Source organism: Spea bombifrons, chromosome 5 (genome assembly GCF_027358695.1).
Source record: "Spea bombifrons isolate aSpeBom1 chromosome 5, aSpeBom1.2.pri, whole genome shotgun sequence".
Lineage (NCBI taxonomy): Eukaryota > Metazoa > Chordata > Amphibia > Anura > Pelobatidae > Spea > Spea bombifrons.
In genome coordinates this window covers 89,019,481-89,034,440 of record NC_071091.1, presented here as the reverse complement: position 1 = coordinate 89,034,440, position 14,960 = coordinate 89,019,481, and the positions used below count along the sequence as shown (strand labels likewise).

The 14,960-nt window shown below is 36.8% G+C and overlaps 1 protein-coding gene across 14 annotated transcripts in view; it reads left to right on the top strand.

Annotated features, from left to right (window-relative positions):
• EYA1 (EYA transcriptional coactivator and phosphatase 1) overlaps positions 1-11,606 on the top strand; it is a 49,149-nt gene extending 37,543 nt beyond the window's left edge. For all 14 annotated transcript variants that reach the window (XM_053466895.1, XM_053466907.1, XM_053466906.1 and 11 more), the window contains 6 exons: positions 5,431-5,489; positions 6,877-7,037; positions 7,788-7,902; positions 8,394-8,515; positions 8,890-8,990; positions 10,486-11,606. In XM_053466895.1, coding sequence (XP_053322870.1) covers positions 5,431-5,489; positions 6,877-7,037; positions 7,788-7,902; positions 8,394-8,515; positions 8,890-8,990; positions 10,486-10,566 — 639 coding nt within the window. In that variant the 3' untranslated portion in view covers positions 10,567-11,606. The remainder of the gene's footprint in view (positions 1-5,430; positions 5,490-6,876; positions 7,038-7,787; positions 7,903-8,393; positions 8,516-8,889; positions 8,991-10,485) is intronic.
• The last annotated feature ends 3,354 nt before the right edge of the window (positions 11,607-14,960 follow it).

Sequence of the window (14,960 nt, the reverse complement as noted above, 5' to 3'; positions counted from 1 at the left end):
CACACAGTTGTACAAAATAATAGTGTGTGTAGAGTATGATGGTGCTATGTGAATCAATAAATAGTAAATACTATCTGTTATCTGTATTAATATTCACACTATAGTCTTTATATTATTAAAGAAGACAATAAACATAAATACCTAAGCAAATGCTTTAATATGCCTGCATGTATTTTAGCTTAAATACTTTTGCAGAAAAAATGCCCAGAGGGTCATATATCAAAAGTGCATTTAAATTACAAGGGGTCTTTTTTTTTTCCAAAAATGGTTACATCTGATAATCAGGTTCATTCTGTCTTCTGTATATAATATATATACCCCTGTGTATATGTTCTACTGATAGTAATAAGATATTTCTCCAGTTGTGATTGATGTTACGGCTTCAGCAGCTTCCAGATCTATTGCCGTGTCAAAATCTGAGATGTCTTTAGGCCCTTATCCCCAGGATAACTGTAATGTATAAAGGATAACTGTAATGTATAAACACGTATCCATGTGCGGCGTTCCTGCGTTTCTTTCCATCTGCTCGCTTTCCGCAGTGAACCTTCTTTCGAAGTATAGAATATGGTGGCATTTTAATGTAGTGCAGGTTCTCACAAATACAGCCAGGGTCTTTATTATCCTGCACAGAGAAGGAAAGGAGGGGAAGTAATTGCCTACTGACAGATATGAAGGGAACAGAGAATGCACTGATCATTTCCTGTAAGCTGGCCCCATTCCAGCCAGTCTCAATGGGCCCGCTGATGTAAAAAGGAAAAAAAAAAAAGTAAATTGCAGCTTCTACTGGGAGTTTTCTCTCGCTCTATTTTACCGAGCAGAATAAGGTATTGAAACAATTAGGCAAAAGTACGGTGTTAGTTTTCTCACGATAAACTGGGAATTCAGAACAAACATGGAAATGTTTGGGTTTGTTTTTTTGCCATAATAGTCATACTAAAAAGGATTATAATGCTCCTAAGCTCTTATTGAGAGTTTGTTTTTTACACGAAAAAATTATATTTCATTTCACATATCAACGTTCAGTTCTAAATACTCATTTCTGGAATATGTGCCTTTATATGTAAAATGGAAGCTATGTTTTGTTAGAAAAAAAACATTTATTACAGACACTGAATTGTCCTAATTTTACTAAAATGAATGTTGTATACTTGTTTTACACAGCGCTGCCACTTTCACACGTGCAGTAACTATGCATGATCATAATTTGCCCGCAGCTTACTGAATGGGCCTGATAACATGTGGTGATCTGACTGGATATATATCGTTTATATTGGTTAATCCAAACTAAATATATCTGACATGCAATGTCAGATTTTTTTAATCAATAATTCTTGCTTTTAAGTTTTATTTTATTTACTTATGGACTGCTTATAATGGGGCTATGTTCGCTTACTTGTGTGTACGGACTGTTTGGGTGAAATATCTGATACTTATATTGTGGGTTTTTTTGTGTGTAATACGGCTATAGAAAATGTTATTAACTTTAGAAGAACAGACGTTAGAAGGTAAACACAACTGACATTTTTTCAGATGAAAAGCTCTATATTCGACAGCTACCGCATAAAAGCGGGAATCTGCTCCACAGCTGGGATACTTATGCAAATCATTTGCCGTTTCTTATGGCACCCTAGACTGTGGTATAAATGACAGGAATTCTCATGAGCTAAATATCAGCATTCACCGTTACATCCATAAACGGTTTATCAAAACCTAATGAGTTAGGTCGATTAATTGCAGATTGCGAGCTGTTGACGTTTATCTAAACCCAAGCGTAACTTCCCGTGAACAAAAACAAACTGGAATCTGCCAAACAGCAGGAAGCAAACAGAGCGCTTCACACAACAGACTCATTATCAGCTAGAAGATAAGGAGGTCATACAGTAGTTAAAAGTAAATATGTGTGTGATGTTATCACTGCTATTAAACCGGTACATTACAATGCCAGAGATAATAGCCCCCAGCATAGGATTCTATTGTATGAATCCAGTGTGTTCCCTATTTTGTTTTATATATATATATATGTATATGTATATATATAGTAAGTAATGAGTCTCTCCGTCTTGGCAGAGCAGCAGTTATTGGATCTCAGAAACAGAGAAAAGTTGAATAAAAATAATTGTTTTCTAAACATGTAGTAAGCTCGAGTGAACTTATTTATTAGTTATGTTCACCGGGCATCTGCTTTTTTTTCTATACTCCATACAATATCCTACAATGCTATAGAACTTGTTAACAGATTAAGGGGATCTGTACCTTGTTATAAGTGTCATTTATATGTTTTTGTGTTTGTGTGTTTGTAATAGAAATCCAACTTTTTACAAATACCTGTGAGATTTCAGAAATCTTGTTAGTTGGTCAAGCATATTAGCTTTTCTTAATCAAAAAGGCGTTTTTCGAAAAACTTCACATCCTTGAAAATAATTAGATAGAGAAACAGAGAGAGACAAAAAAAACCATACATTTTCCGCAAAAGACCATGGTGGAATAGGCCCCTTGGTTGATCTTTTGAGTTTGCCGTATGTAAACCTGACTGCCAAGCACATACTCAAAAAGAAAAATAAAAACAAAAGGCACTTCAAAACCTTATTTTATTTACATAATTATGCATTCAGAGCCATCATGTGAGGCCTTCTATTCCTGTTTTCCTTATCTCAAGCAGTTGACCTCAGGAGAGGAGTAAAAGGTCACAGGGTCAAAGTCTTTTCCTTCTTGGATCTTGCTGCTTGCTGAGAGAAGGGTGCCTGGAAAATAGATGTTTTAAAAGTGAGGTTGAGGGTCACAGTTTAATTCTGTTACAGAACAGCTGGTTTGAGTTTTCTCCAAATTCTGACTTCCCTCCCCCTATCTGAAACCTACTGACAAAATATATAAATTCTTAGTGGCATAGTAACACAGACTAACTGATTGCAATATCTCTAAAGCAGTATCTAAACTGTCGTTTGATTCAATACTTTCAAACAATGCTACTTTCCGAATTACTACTATAAACTAATATTGTTTCTGGAGAGAATTCAAAAGGCGGACATTCGGCAATGCTTATGCACACAGAAGAAAATCCGTTACAAGTTAAGTATTTATTTGGTTTTAATGAGCAATAGGGGAAGGTCAGTGCATCAATTTATATGTTCCAAACGTCAAATTCTATTTCTTAATGTTTTATAAGAAAAGTCTTTGTGCAACTCTGCTTTCCATAAACATATTAAGGATTAGTCTCTTAGCATAGTGTACATCAGGGCCGGCCCAAGGCATTTTGCTGCCTGGGTCTTAGGATGAAATGCTGCCCCCCACACAATCTCTGGAACCACATCCACATCCATTATGATTAATAAATTCACTCTCACTCGTGCTCACGCTCTCATTCGCTCTCTCTCAGTCACATTCATGCTCTCTCACAATGTCTTCCTACCGTCTCCACTGATTGCTTTTGTGTCGCTGTCCCTTTTCTAGTATTTTGGGACCCCTGGTTCCTCCGCAGTTGGCCTCTGCTCCTGGTGCTCTTCTGCAAGAGGGCGGAGCTTCTGGCAACCCTCTTGCCTGATTGGAGGAATAGGGTGAGGCTTTCCCCGTGGCTCTGCTTTTTTGGTAAAGTGCACAAGAGGCCACAATAAAGCAGATTCCTGGAAAAAGAGATATTGAGAAATGCTCTCTTTCTCCTCTAATCTATCTGGATAGAACATGGGCTAGCTCTGGTATACTTACCTTCATACTCTCTAGGTTTTACTAGGAGTCTTCAGGTGAAACTAGGGTCTCTGGGTCAATTCCTCTTGCTCCAGGAAGTAAAGTGGTACGTGACCCTCCGCCAATGTTCTGCCTACTACCTACCCACCTTTTCTTTTCTCCGCACCCAGTTCCCTACCTGTAAAGGCGATTAGGGGCTGGGCCAGTTCAGAAAAGGGAGAACTCTGGGTAACCTACCCAGGAAAAATACCAGGTATAAAAGTCTATTATTAACGCCCTTATTTACATAAATCAGCTTGGGTACCCTTCAAACTGTGGACTGTTCCCAACTATTCATCCAGCAGTCTAGAGGAGATTACCGGTGGGAGAACACGAGAGGCCACTAAATGCTTCTCCATAGCTTGCAGTTTCATCTTCGTCTCTGTGGAACATTTTTAAAATGTAGAAACAAATCTTTATAATAATCTTATGTGATACCAAAACTATAAGAGTTAACAAAGCCTGGCAAATTTACATTTTACATAAACACTTCTGTAAAACTTTTAGTCCAGTTTTCTGTAGCTCAAAATATTTTTGTAAAATAACAAAGGAAAATGACCTTATGAAGAAAAGCATAATAATTTTTTTGGCATAGCAGTGTTTACACAAAGAACATCTGAAGGGCTTTTTCACCACTGTTGTTTTGTTTTATATACAAATACACTTTAGTTCTAGGTACAATTTCCATATTTTTGACGGCAGTCTAATCCCTACACACACTTGACATGAAGCGTGTTTAACAAGATGTATGTTTTTTTAACAACCAAACATACGTGCCAATCCAGCTTCACTTTATTGAGATTTATAGAATTTTGGCACATTCAATCATTGGTTTCCTGCATATGGAAGGCCAGCATAAGGTGTTATCATAAGGCATTCCTTAATAAGAATTTGGTGTTCAAACAGGGCATAAATGCCAAAATCCAAACTTCAATGAAAGTGTTTAGATTACTACCATAAATACTTAATCTGTTTTTGAGTATTTTAGTTATGTGCCACCAGTGTTCTCTAATTTTGTAAGAATTCCTACCTCTTAATTCAGCTTATTTATTCTTCTAAATATTATTAGGAAGGGCCCTGTGTGGTTGATGGACAATTGAAATAAGGTATTTAAAAGGAAAGCGAGAGTGAATCCATTTGGCTTTACCAATTCAAGTTAGAATTTTCTATATCTAAGCACACTTTCTTAAAATAAATAGAACTTGCAAGTCTTGAATATATGGCAAAGCAATAACAGATTTTTGTCTGCACTCTTCAGAAACATTGGCCTCAGGCTGTGTTAGTGTGTGGCTCAGAAGCAATCAGAGGTCATAATTTCAATGGCGGTTAGCATCAGGTTTAATTTTTGTAGCATGTTACATTACTAAAATGTCTGGTTTCAGTTAAGCTAAGTACTCACTGCATCAGACTTAAACAGTACAATATTTTCCAAGTAGCTTCAAGAGTAAAGGGACCTTTATAAAGCACATATGCTAATTGTTTTTAGCAGTTTAGTAAATATTAAGAATAGCCTCCAAATAAGAATCCATGTGTCAGTAAAAAGTAATGACAGCTGGAGTTTTCTAAGGCACTTAAGAAACAAAGTGGATATTTTACAAGGCTGCCACCTACTGCTTTACATTTAATAAAATTCCAAGATCAAGATGTTAATTGTCTGTTCTGTTTTGGTTAAGTGGCAGACTGACTATAAGTTTGTGTCTTGTCTTCCTTCAGGAATGTGACCAGGTTCACATTGATGACGTATCTTCGGACGACAATGGTCAAGACTTGAGGTAGGAGTTCATGTCATTTGCAACATTATTCATTTTTGGAGTTCCAGAATAAAAATAAATAGTTCATTGTATGAATATTTCCAACAGCACGAATAGGAGGATAAAGATATGTAACTGTACGGTGGTCTTAGAAGAAAGCAAACTATGACCACCTTCATAATCCTTCAAGCATGTTAACTTTTGCATTTAAACAATCTTTAACTAAGGTGCCAGTGTTTTTTCAAAACAACATTGGCTTATTTTGAACAAGTTAAAGTTATTCTGGGACCTAATCACAAAGAACATGTAGTTCTGCTGCACATGTCCTACAAAGAAAACATATCACACTTTCATTAATAGATCGAACAATATCTTCACAGCTTCCATTCCCAGCATTATTGAACATATAGACTTTGTCCAGACATTATAGCTGCTTTTGCCAACACAGCAGGTGTACATGAATATGTAAGTGTATGTGTGTTAGCATGAATATGCATGTTAAAGTGGTGTGAGAGGGAGTATGTGTTAGTATCAGTGTGTACGTGTGTGTTACTGAGCATGTGTATGCTAGTGTAAGCATGTTAAGTGTGTAAGTTTGTGTAAGTGTGTGAACATATGTCTGCCAGTGCGTACGTTGGAGGGAAGGAAATAGCCAATGGGGCCACATTCCGTTACTTGCCCTCTGGGCCAGAATGTGCCAGGCCACCCCTGCTGTGTCTGACTGATCCAATGTGCAGGAAGTGCAGGTACACGATGGTGGGCAGGGCCACAGGCAGGCTATTTTGTGGCAAAGGAAGCAGAGACAAGCTGATTGGGGACAAAAAAAGCACAGACAAGCTGTTTGCAACACTGACAAGCTGGGGCAAAAATGGCATAGGCAAGCTGTTTGGGGCTAAGTTGGCACAGAAAAGCTGCCTAGGGGCAAAGGCGACACTGGCAAGCTATTTGGGGGGCAAAGGTGACACTGTGGGACATGTTGCTTGGTGATGTTGGGGGCCCTGTGGCAATTTTCGCCCCAGGGCCCTGTGGTTTCTAGCTATGCCCTACTCTCTGTCCCAAAACTTGTTTTCTGTGTAATGTCTGTTGAACAACAAGCACATACCCAGGTGTGAACTAGCCTAGGGAGCTATTGTGTCCACACAGCCATGTATGTGCTGTCAATAGCCAATGTTTTATAAGTTGTAAGCACGTATAAAAAGAGCTTGTTAATTCATAAAAAGAAATCGCAAATACCTACAGCAAAGCGTTTTTAGCAGGGCCTTTTTCCCTTTCATTTATTGTTTTCTAGGGTTCTATTTTAAAAGAGCTACAGGTTTCTTCCTGGTCTCATATTACATACTAACAACTTCAGCCTCAATGCTCGGTTTCGTATTGTATACTTAATGGGCCTTTCTTTCCATTAATGCAGCACTTATAACTTTGGGACAGATGGCTTCCCTGCAGCAGCGACCAGTGCAAACCTCTGTCTGGCAACAGGGGTTCGAGGAGGTGTGGACTGGATGAGAAAATTGGCTTTTCGTTATAGAAGAGTAAAAGAAATCTACAATACCTACAAAAACAATGTTGGAGGCAAGTAAAAAATTACATCTTGTGATGTTTTCTTTTTAAACTGGACCGCCCTTTCAATTTATAGTGTAATATTCTGTTTCCAGATCAGTGCCATTGACCTAGGTCTGGGAATATCCAATGTGAAGTCATTTCATTATGTTGAGTTGAGGAACTTGTTTCTAATATGCACATGTGTATGACATCACATGTTAAAGCATCGCCTACAACTGCATGCATTTCAGGTAGCATGTGCTGTTATATCAGACATCACAGCAAACCTTTGGCTCATCAGTCTTGCCGTCTATTCTTGGAGATTGAGGAATGGCATCTACAGTTACAATGCAGTTTATTCACAAAAGGCAATAAACTGGCAAAAGAGTTGGCTGAGCTGGTCCTACAAAATGCACAACTGAATCAGTGACAAGACTTATTTCGCTCTACATTATACAAAGCCAAACAAGCCTTTCTTGTATAAGAAGCTCACTGGGATTGACCCTTCCTAATCTATAGTGAAGTCAAGGAGCGGAGACCACAACTCTCCTTTTAGTAAATTGACCCATTGGTTGTAACTATATAAATGTATAAATGCTCGATGGAATTTAGATTATTTTAAAACAGGTCTTTTAGCAGCCATAAAATGTGATTCCCAATAAACTTAAGATTGCACAGCAAAATTGATGCAACATCATGTAAATAAACACACTTTTTTTATAATAATGAATGTAAGCACAATGGTTCCATGTAAATGAGAATGCTTTTTGTGCATTTCAGGTCTGCTTGGCCCTGCAAAGAGAGAAGCCTGGTTGCAGCTTAGGGCAGAGATTGAAGCTTTGACAGATTCGTGGTTAACTCTGGCTCTGAAAGCCCTCACATTAATTCATTCAAGGTATGGTTCTCGTACTGGGTGCCTCCTATAAGGCATTATCCCAATAGCTTAATAGCAGTGAATTTCCCAACAGGTTCTAATTGTAGAAGTACACACCATTTTTTGGAGACTTACTCAAAAAGAGAGACACCAGTAGGAAGACTCCTGTATAATTAAATCTATGTAAATCAAAAGCATAAATGAATCATAGGAATGTAGTGGACGTTAGAATTTACAATTTATCCATAAATTCAGTTTGTGTTAAATACCCGAGAGTACTTTTGAATCATGGTTTCGGAACCAGGCGTCATCTAGGTGTGAGAAAGACCACTACTTACAGTATAATAGATCCTTCCTTTAACCTATTTTGTGGAAATGATTAAGTGTGGTTTTACTCTTGCCCCTAGCATTTAGTAATATCATGGAATGTACAACAATGCACCATATCTATTTTTCAATCAAAAGCTCAAATGTTGTTCTTCCTGTTAAAACTTTAATGTTATGTGTTACAGGACAAACTGCGTAAATATACTTGTCACAACTACACAACTCATACCCGCTTTGGCAAAGGTTCTGTTGTACGGATTAGGAGTTGTATTCCCGATAGAAAATATTTATAGTGCAACAAAAATAGGTGAGTTCATTATTTTTTTTGGAAAAACAGTGTAGATATATCCCAAATTACAGTGATTTATTTATGTGGGGTGTTACCCTAGGTCTGACCCTGTGCAGTCCTCAAACTGCCTCCAATGTCCTGCCTTGTAGAGGGGATCCTCTTTCTCATGTAGCACTTGACACCATATCTCGACACTCTGTTTTAAACAGCCGGTTACAAGTCCGATCTTTGTAATAGCTTTACATCTTCCAATTCTCTCAGTATCAACAGTGCATTCAAATTTTTACTTTACAAATTTGTATTCATTTTGAAGGTACATACAGTAAATTATAAAAATGTATGCATGTCTGCTTGCAAAACAATAATAATAACCAACATATTTTTTTGCACAGGAAAAGAAAGCTGCTTTGAAAGAATAATTCAACGGTTTGGAAGGAAAGTTGTTTATGTAGTGATAGGTGATGGTGTGGAAGAAGAACAAGGAGCCAAGAAGGTAACACGGTTTATAGAGTCATTGCATTCATGCTTATTGTTAATTTGCTCAACTATATATCCCTATGACAATAGCATCTTCTGTCCACTATGAGGGTAAGATTTTGGAGAATGATCTGCATGGCACCTCTAGTACTATGTGCCACAGCAGGAGGAAAATCCTTTTTAATTGCTTTCTTGAGGCACCCCTGGCACTTTAAGACCAGCTATGTTGTTATGCTCATGTAGCGTGCAGCTGGGCATGTATAGCCCACTTTGGGCCAGTTAGCAAGGGTCATTGTCTGCTTCAGTCTACAAAATAAAGAAATATGTTCTCAGCACTTTCTGTTGCTATTACTTTTTTGGCTAGAATACATACTTCTGTATACTGTATTCATGCTAGACAGAGAAATGTGTGTGTGTCAAGCATAATAGTTCTTTATAGAGGAACCCTACATATGTTCCTCACTTCAGTTTTCATGAACTATTATATTGTTCTGCTGAAGTGCATCATAAACCACAAATTGGTAGGAATACATGTCTATGCTGAGATCAAACTCAACTGTACATATGTGGAAAAATAGAATTTAACGCAAGATTAGAAACACTTGGACACACCTAATTGCTAATTTCCCTGTCTGCCTCTCTTGTTATCTGATTTCTGTCTTAGCGTCCAACTCTCTTTGTATTTATTTACATACCCAAATGATCTGATGCTCGGTGCCAAGTTTGATTCCAGCCCTTGAACGTGAAGGCGAATGGCGCATTATTCTCCCTGCCCTCAAAGTTGTACATAGACGTTTTTTTTATCTCCACCAAGTCACAAATTAAGTTAAGATGGTCTCAACAGGCCACAATAGACATTTAAGCATTGTCCGCACTGTGCAGCACAGCAAATTACTAAAGACCTCTAAATAAAAGCAGCTATTCCTATGACTGCAATAATGAAATACTTTTTCAAAGCAACACTTATACAGCTTCAAGTTGTGCTCACATTGTAATGTGATTATACATTTTGATAGTTTTCTTTTGTGTAAGCAATATTCCATTTATGTTAAAAGTGTGTATAAGAAATATCTTCTCAAAGAAGGGAAATCCTTTACCTTTACCTTTACACAATGTCAGCATTCTGTAACGTATTTAGAGTAAATAAAATGATAGTATTTTATTACTGTCCTACTAAGAGGTATTGGTGCAGAATAACACTCACCTTCAATGTACCCTTCTCAAACCCATAATGCATTACACACCACTAAGCAATGCAATGTAAGATCAGAAATGATGGACCACCCACATGAGTTTAATGACGATAACCAGAATCCTAGTATGCGTGGGACATATTGGAAGTCCTTCCAATATATAAAAAAATACTTTAAATAGTAAACCTTAACTTTTTTAAGAGTGTGTTTCCGTAATATAATCATAACACAGAGTTAAATGTTTATCCCAAATATATTTGCAAGTAAATATGCCATCAGGTTTCTGGACTTTGAATGTTAATTTCCTTTTTTTTGTAGCATTCAATGCCATTTTGGAGAATAACAAGTCACTCGGATTTAATGGCGCTCCATCATGCCTTGGAACTTGAATACTTGTAGCAGTGACACAGCACTTCAGGTACCAGAGTAATTGCATCTTGCTAAAGGATTAAACATCGTCCTCATCGCCCTGTGCAACTCGGTTACTGTGCATGAAGATCCTAACATTAATGTTACCAGTGTAAGGTCTTATATTTACTTGCCGACCTGCTGAAAATGTGAGTTTTGGAAAGTACAAGAAAACAGAGCATTCGTGTATCAGCAGCAGAAAATCCCACATTTCAACCGCACAGCAGGATAACCAGACTTTCAAATGTAATGGAAGACAAGTAAAAATGGCAGATATGACGATTGGCAATATGAGTGCGAGAAGGACAATACTTGTGCTGAATTCAGATTTGGACACCTAAAAAAAGGCTTGATATTTGTCTTTTTGAATCCAGAGCACTCTCGACATGTTATTTATAAATTGACTTGGTAAAGACATATGAACTTGACACACAAGACATGAAGAATACTGTATGATACGACAAGCAAGATTTTCTGTGGGACTCGCTATTTTACTTGCAAAACAGTCTAAAGTATGTATACTGTAAGTTAAACAAATATGTACATCACTGAGAAAATCCTGTACAGAGATTTTTTGTGTAAATTTGTAATAATTTTACATACTGTTTAGGTAAATATTAATAAGGTTGCTATGCCTTGTTAGAAGAAAGAAGCAAGGCAGCGTGTGTACAAACTGTTGTGCAGTGCCTTAACAAAGTGTTAGATATAAATATGTAGATAATGTTTTATGTTGATTTTTTTTTTGTTTTGATTTTATACTGTAGTTGATTTTGTTAAGACCAAAAGCATGGATGTCAAGTGTCAATACTATTTTATTCTTTTTAACATTTTCCTCATGAACCTCTAAATACAGATGTACCTGGTTTAACAATTCAGTGGAATCATGCAAAAATGCAAGTTTCTTCTTTACTTGAAGAGAGTTTTGTAAGATTACATATATAGATATGTGTTGCATATATGTATAGGGGAATCGATCACAGATTTTAATCTTTCACTTGAAGTTTAAAAACAATAAATTGCTACATTTTGTATTTTGTAAGTGCCAATTTGTATAACATTATATATTTATTAGGTCACGTCCAGCAAGTTTGCTGTTCTATATGTAACCAGCCCCCCCATCATTTCCACATTAGACTTAATTTATTGTGGATCCATACAAAAGAGAACATTAAGCATCTAAATCTCTCTAAATCACCAACAAAACTAGGGTTTATTCACTAAAGAGGTAGCCAGCAGGAAAGTTCCGGCTTCAACTCAACAATTTCGTTATGCATTATGACAGGCCTACTTTAGCTTTCAACTTCCCTCAAAAAAGGCTGAAGTGACTCTATGTAATTCACAGTTAAATCATTGACATTTCTAAGGCTCCCCAAGTACTTACCTGCGGTCTCACCTAATAACGCTCACTTTAATAAATAAATCATAAAGTGTGATTAAATAAACATAAATTTCATTCACAACTAATATCTGTATTTTAACAGGAATATAGACACAGTGGGTTCTGGAACAATTATAAAAATAAGCCTTTCCATCCTACTATTTTATAACACTGACCTTTATGTGGCCATCTAATACCCGAAAAAGTATTTTTTCATGTCCTTCAAATATTACATTATACACGTAATACATAAATGTTACATATTACGTAATACAACTGCTTGTTTTGAATTGTGTTTTCTTGGCATGTAGGGTAGGACTTGTCCTTTGAGCTAACACCCCAGGAAGCAATTGTAAGGAGCAGGAGTTGGCTAGTGCAAAGCAAATATGCTACCCCAGCACACGCCATATGAAAGTTTTTCATTTTGATTATGAATTGGTCAATGTTACAAAACGTTCTTTAAAAAGATAAACAGATTGTATCTAGGTGCAGTCTCTATGAGGTAGACAGGTTCAATAGGTCGTGACATTTCCTGAACATTTTAAATATAAGAGGTGCTTTCCACATTAAATGGAATTGGTAACGATTATGTATAGTTCTCGTATAAATGCATAATATTGAAAATATGTACTTAGGCACAATATTACCTAAAGTACCAATACATTTTACATCTGTCTTTTCTTTAAATTTAGATTATAGCATATCACTCAACTGCCCCTTTTACAGGATAGTCCTGATTTTCAGACACTGTCCAACTGGCCCAGCAAGTTGTGAGATCCATAGCGATGCAGACCTCAGTCACACCTACCATATGGCCGCCTTGCAGCGAATTGAAGCTGAAATCCTTCTTTGCCTCTAATTACACCCCTGGTTCTACCTCTATCCCCCCAAAAAGGTGTCCTGCTTTGGACACCTGACATTTTGGAGGGTAAATAATAGAGACAGGATTATTAACCTGCATTACCCTAGTTTTAATGATCCATGATAGAAACGTACGTAATATGTCTCAAAAATGTACATAAAATCATTGTACAGGCCAGAAAATCTCTGCCAATTGCAGTACAAAGTGTTAACATGCATTAACATTCTGTCATCATTAAACATGTCATCTTCCCTAACCTCCTTATTACTTGGAGGATCTACTTAGGCTTGTCCTTTGTTACAAATGCATAAGCTATCACGACCTCAGAGATCATGGAGAAGGAACCTCTGTGGTCTGGAATGTGGCCACATCTTATTCTGTAAAATTTGGTCCGCCAAATGGTATCACACATTTCTGTAAACTTTACTGGACCGGAACACTGATTTATGATAAGTAATGATTAAGTCGTTATTTTACTTTTTGTGTAATGTGCAGCAAACACAGCTTCTAACACTTTTAGCACCAATAGCACGAGCAGTGCTGTAATGCTCAGCTTTCCGGCATCCAAAGAGTAGCCGTTATAAAGAGTGGTATGTATAGAAAAAGCAAATACCTCTTGCCTGAGGGCTTGCTTATATTGCTGCTAGGATCAGTAATTTGTGTATTTAGCAAATTGCTTGGTTACCAACACTTTTACATTAATATTTGTCTATGTTGTTCTGAGGACAGTAAACAGGGTTTGTTTCTTAGTGTTTTTATTGGGGGTTGCCTTTCATACAGTCACCATGCAGATGAAAACATTGTGCCGTATTGTACAAAACGCATGTTGTATCCACAAATATGTACAGTTTTCTTTCCTCATTTAGTTTTGTGTTAAATTAATAAATTTAATTTGTGAAATGTTAAATTGTGCTTAATTTTATTTTTACATGAACTAATGTCATTGTTGGCAATGCTTGCGTTTTATGTTTGGGAGCTTATGTACAAGAAAAAAACTAGAGAGAATAAATCACTTTAAATAAAATTGGAAGAATAAAATCATGAGATAATACCTTTTAAATTTGCTGTCCATCAGGAGTTTTTTTACATGAATGGCTATGTTGGTAGTATAGTAGTAATTTCAGATTGTTAAATTGTAAAAGACTAACTCATTTTGTATCAGAAGCACATACAGGGGATTTGAACAACCATTCACTAAAAGCAGAAAAAGCAAGGCCTTGATTACTGAGGAAGCTGCGGAATCCTGACCCAAAGTGCTGGGTTGACCTAGACCAGATTTGTCTGGTCTCCAATGAAAAAAATACCATCTCGGGGTAACCTAAACCAGAGTCCAACCTAAACCAGGTCTCATCTAGTCTATCAGCCCATGTCTGGCTATAAGTAGATAGCACAGTCAGTAAGTGGGAGCAGAAAAGAAATCTGTGTTCCCCATCCCCACTAAATTGTGTAAACCCTACTTCGAAAAAAAAATACTGATGATCTAGTGGTACCCAGAGGAAGGGTTGCGGTGCAGGCACACATACATCGATGAACATTGTTTCTAATGTACAATGTAATATTTGCTCAGGAACAAGAGATACAATCTAAGTTAATTAATAATAAAAATAAAAACAGTATGTAAATGTTGTTATCTCTAACCCAACAGAAGGCAACACCGGATGCAGTGTTGTTTCCTCTGGAACATCCAGAAATCGTATAACCCACATTCTGCACTCACCATTGTCTTTCGTTCCACTGTTATGTAACTAGATCTCCCAGAGATGCAGCCAACACTAACAGAAACACATCTTGTATAGGTATTTCTTAAACATTTGGTAGTAGGGTATTATGGGTTGCATTGTTCTATAGAAAATTATAAATACAACTATTCTTATGCCTGAACAAGAACAAAATCCAGCATTGTATACCTAGTTTTATGTTTTTATACATATTGGTATACTAATACGTAGATATCGCCCCACACACATTTGGGTCATGTTTTACTAATTACATATACTTGAATACCATATGAAATAAAAACCTAACATGAACTTGAAGTGTATTATACAAAGGGGCCTATTCACTAAAGAGCAGATTGACTTCCCTATACATATAATATATAATTCTGTATAATTTATAGTTAAATGAGGGAGATGTCTTCCTCAC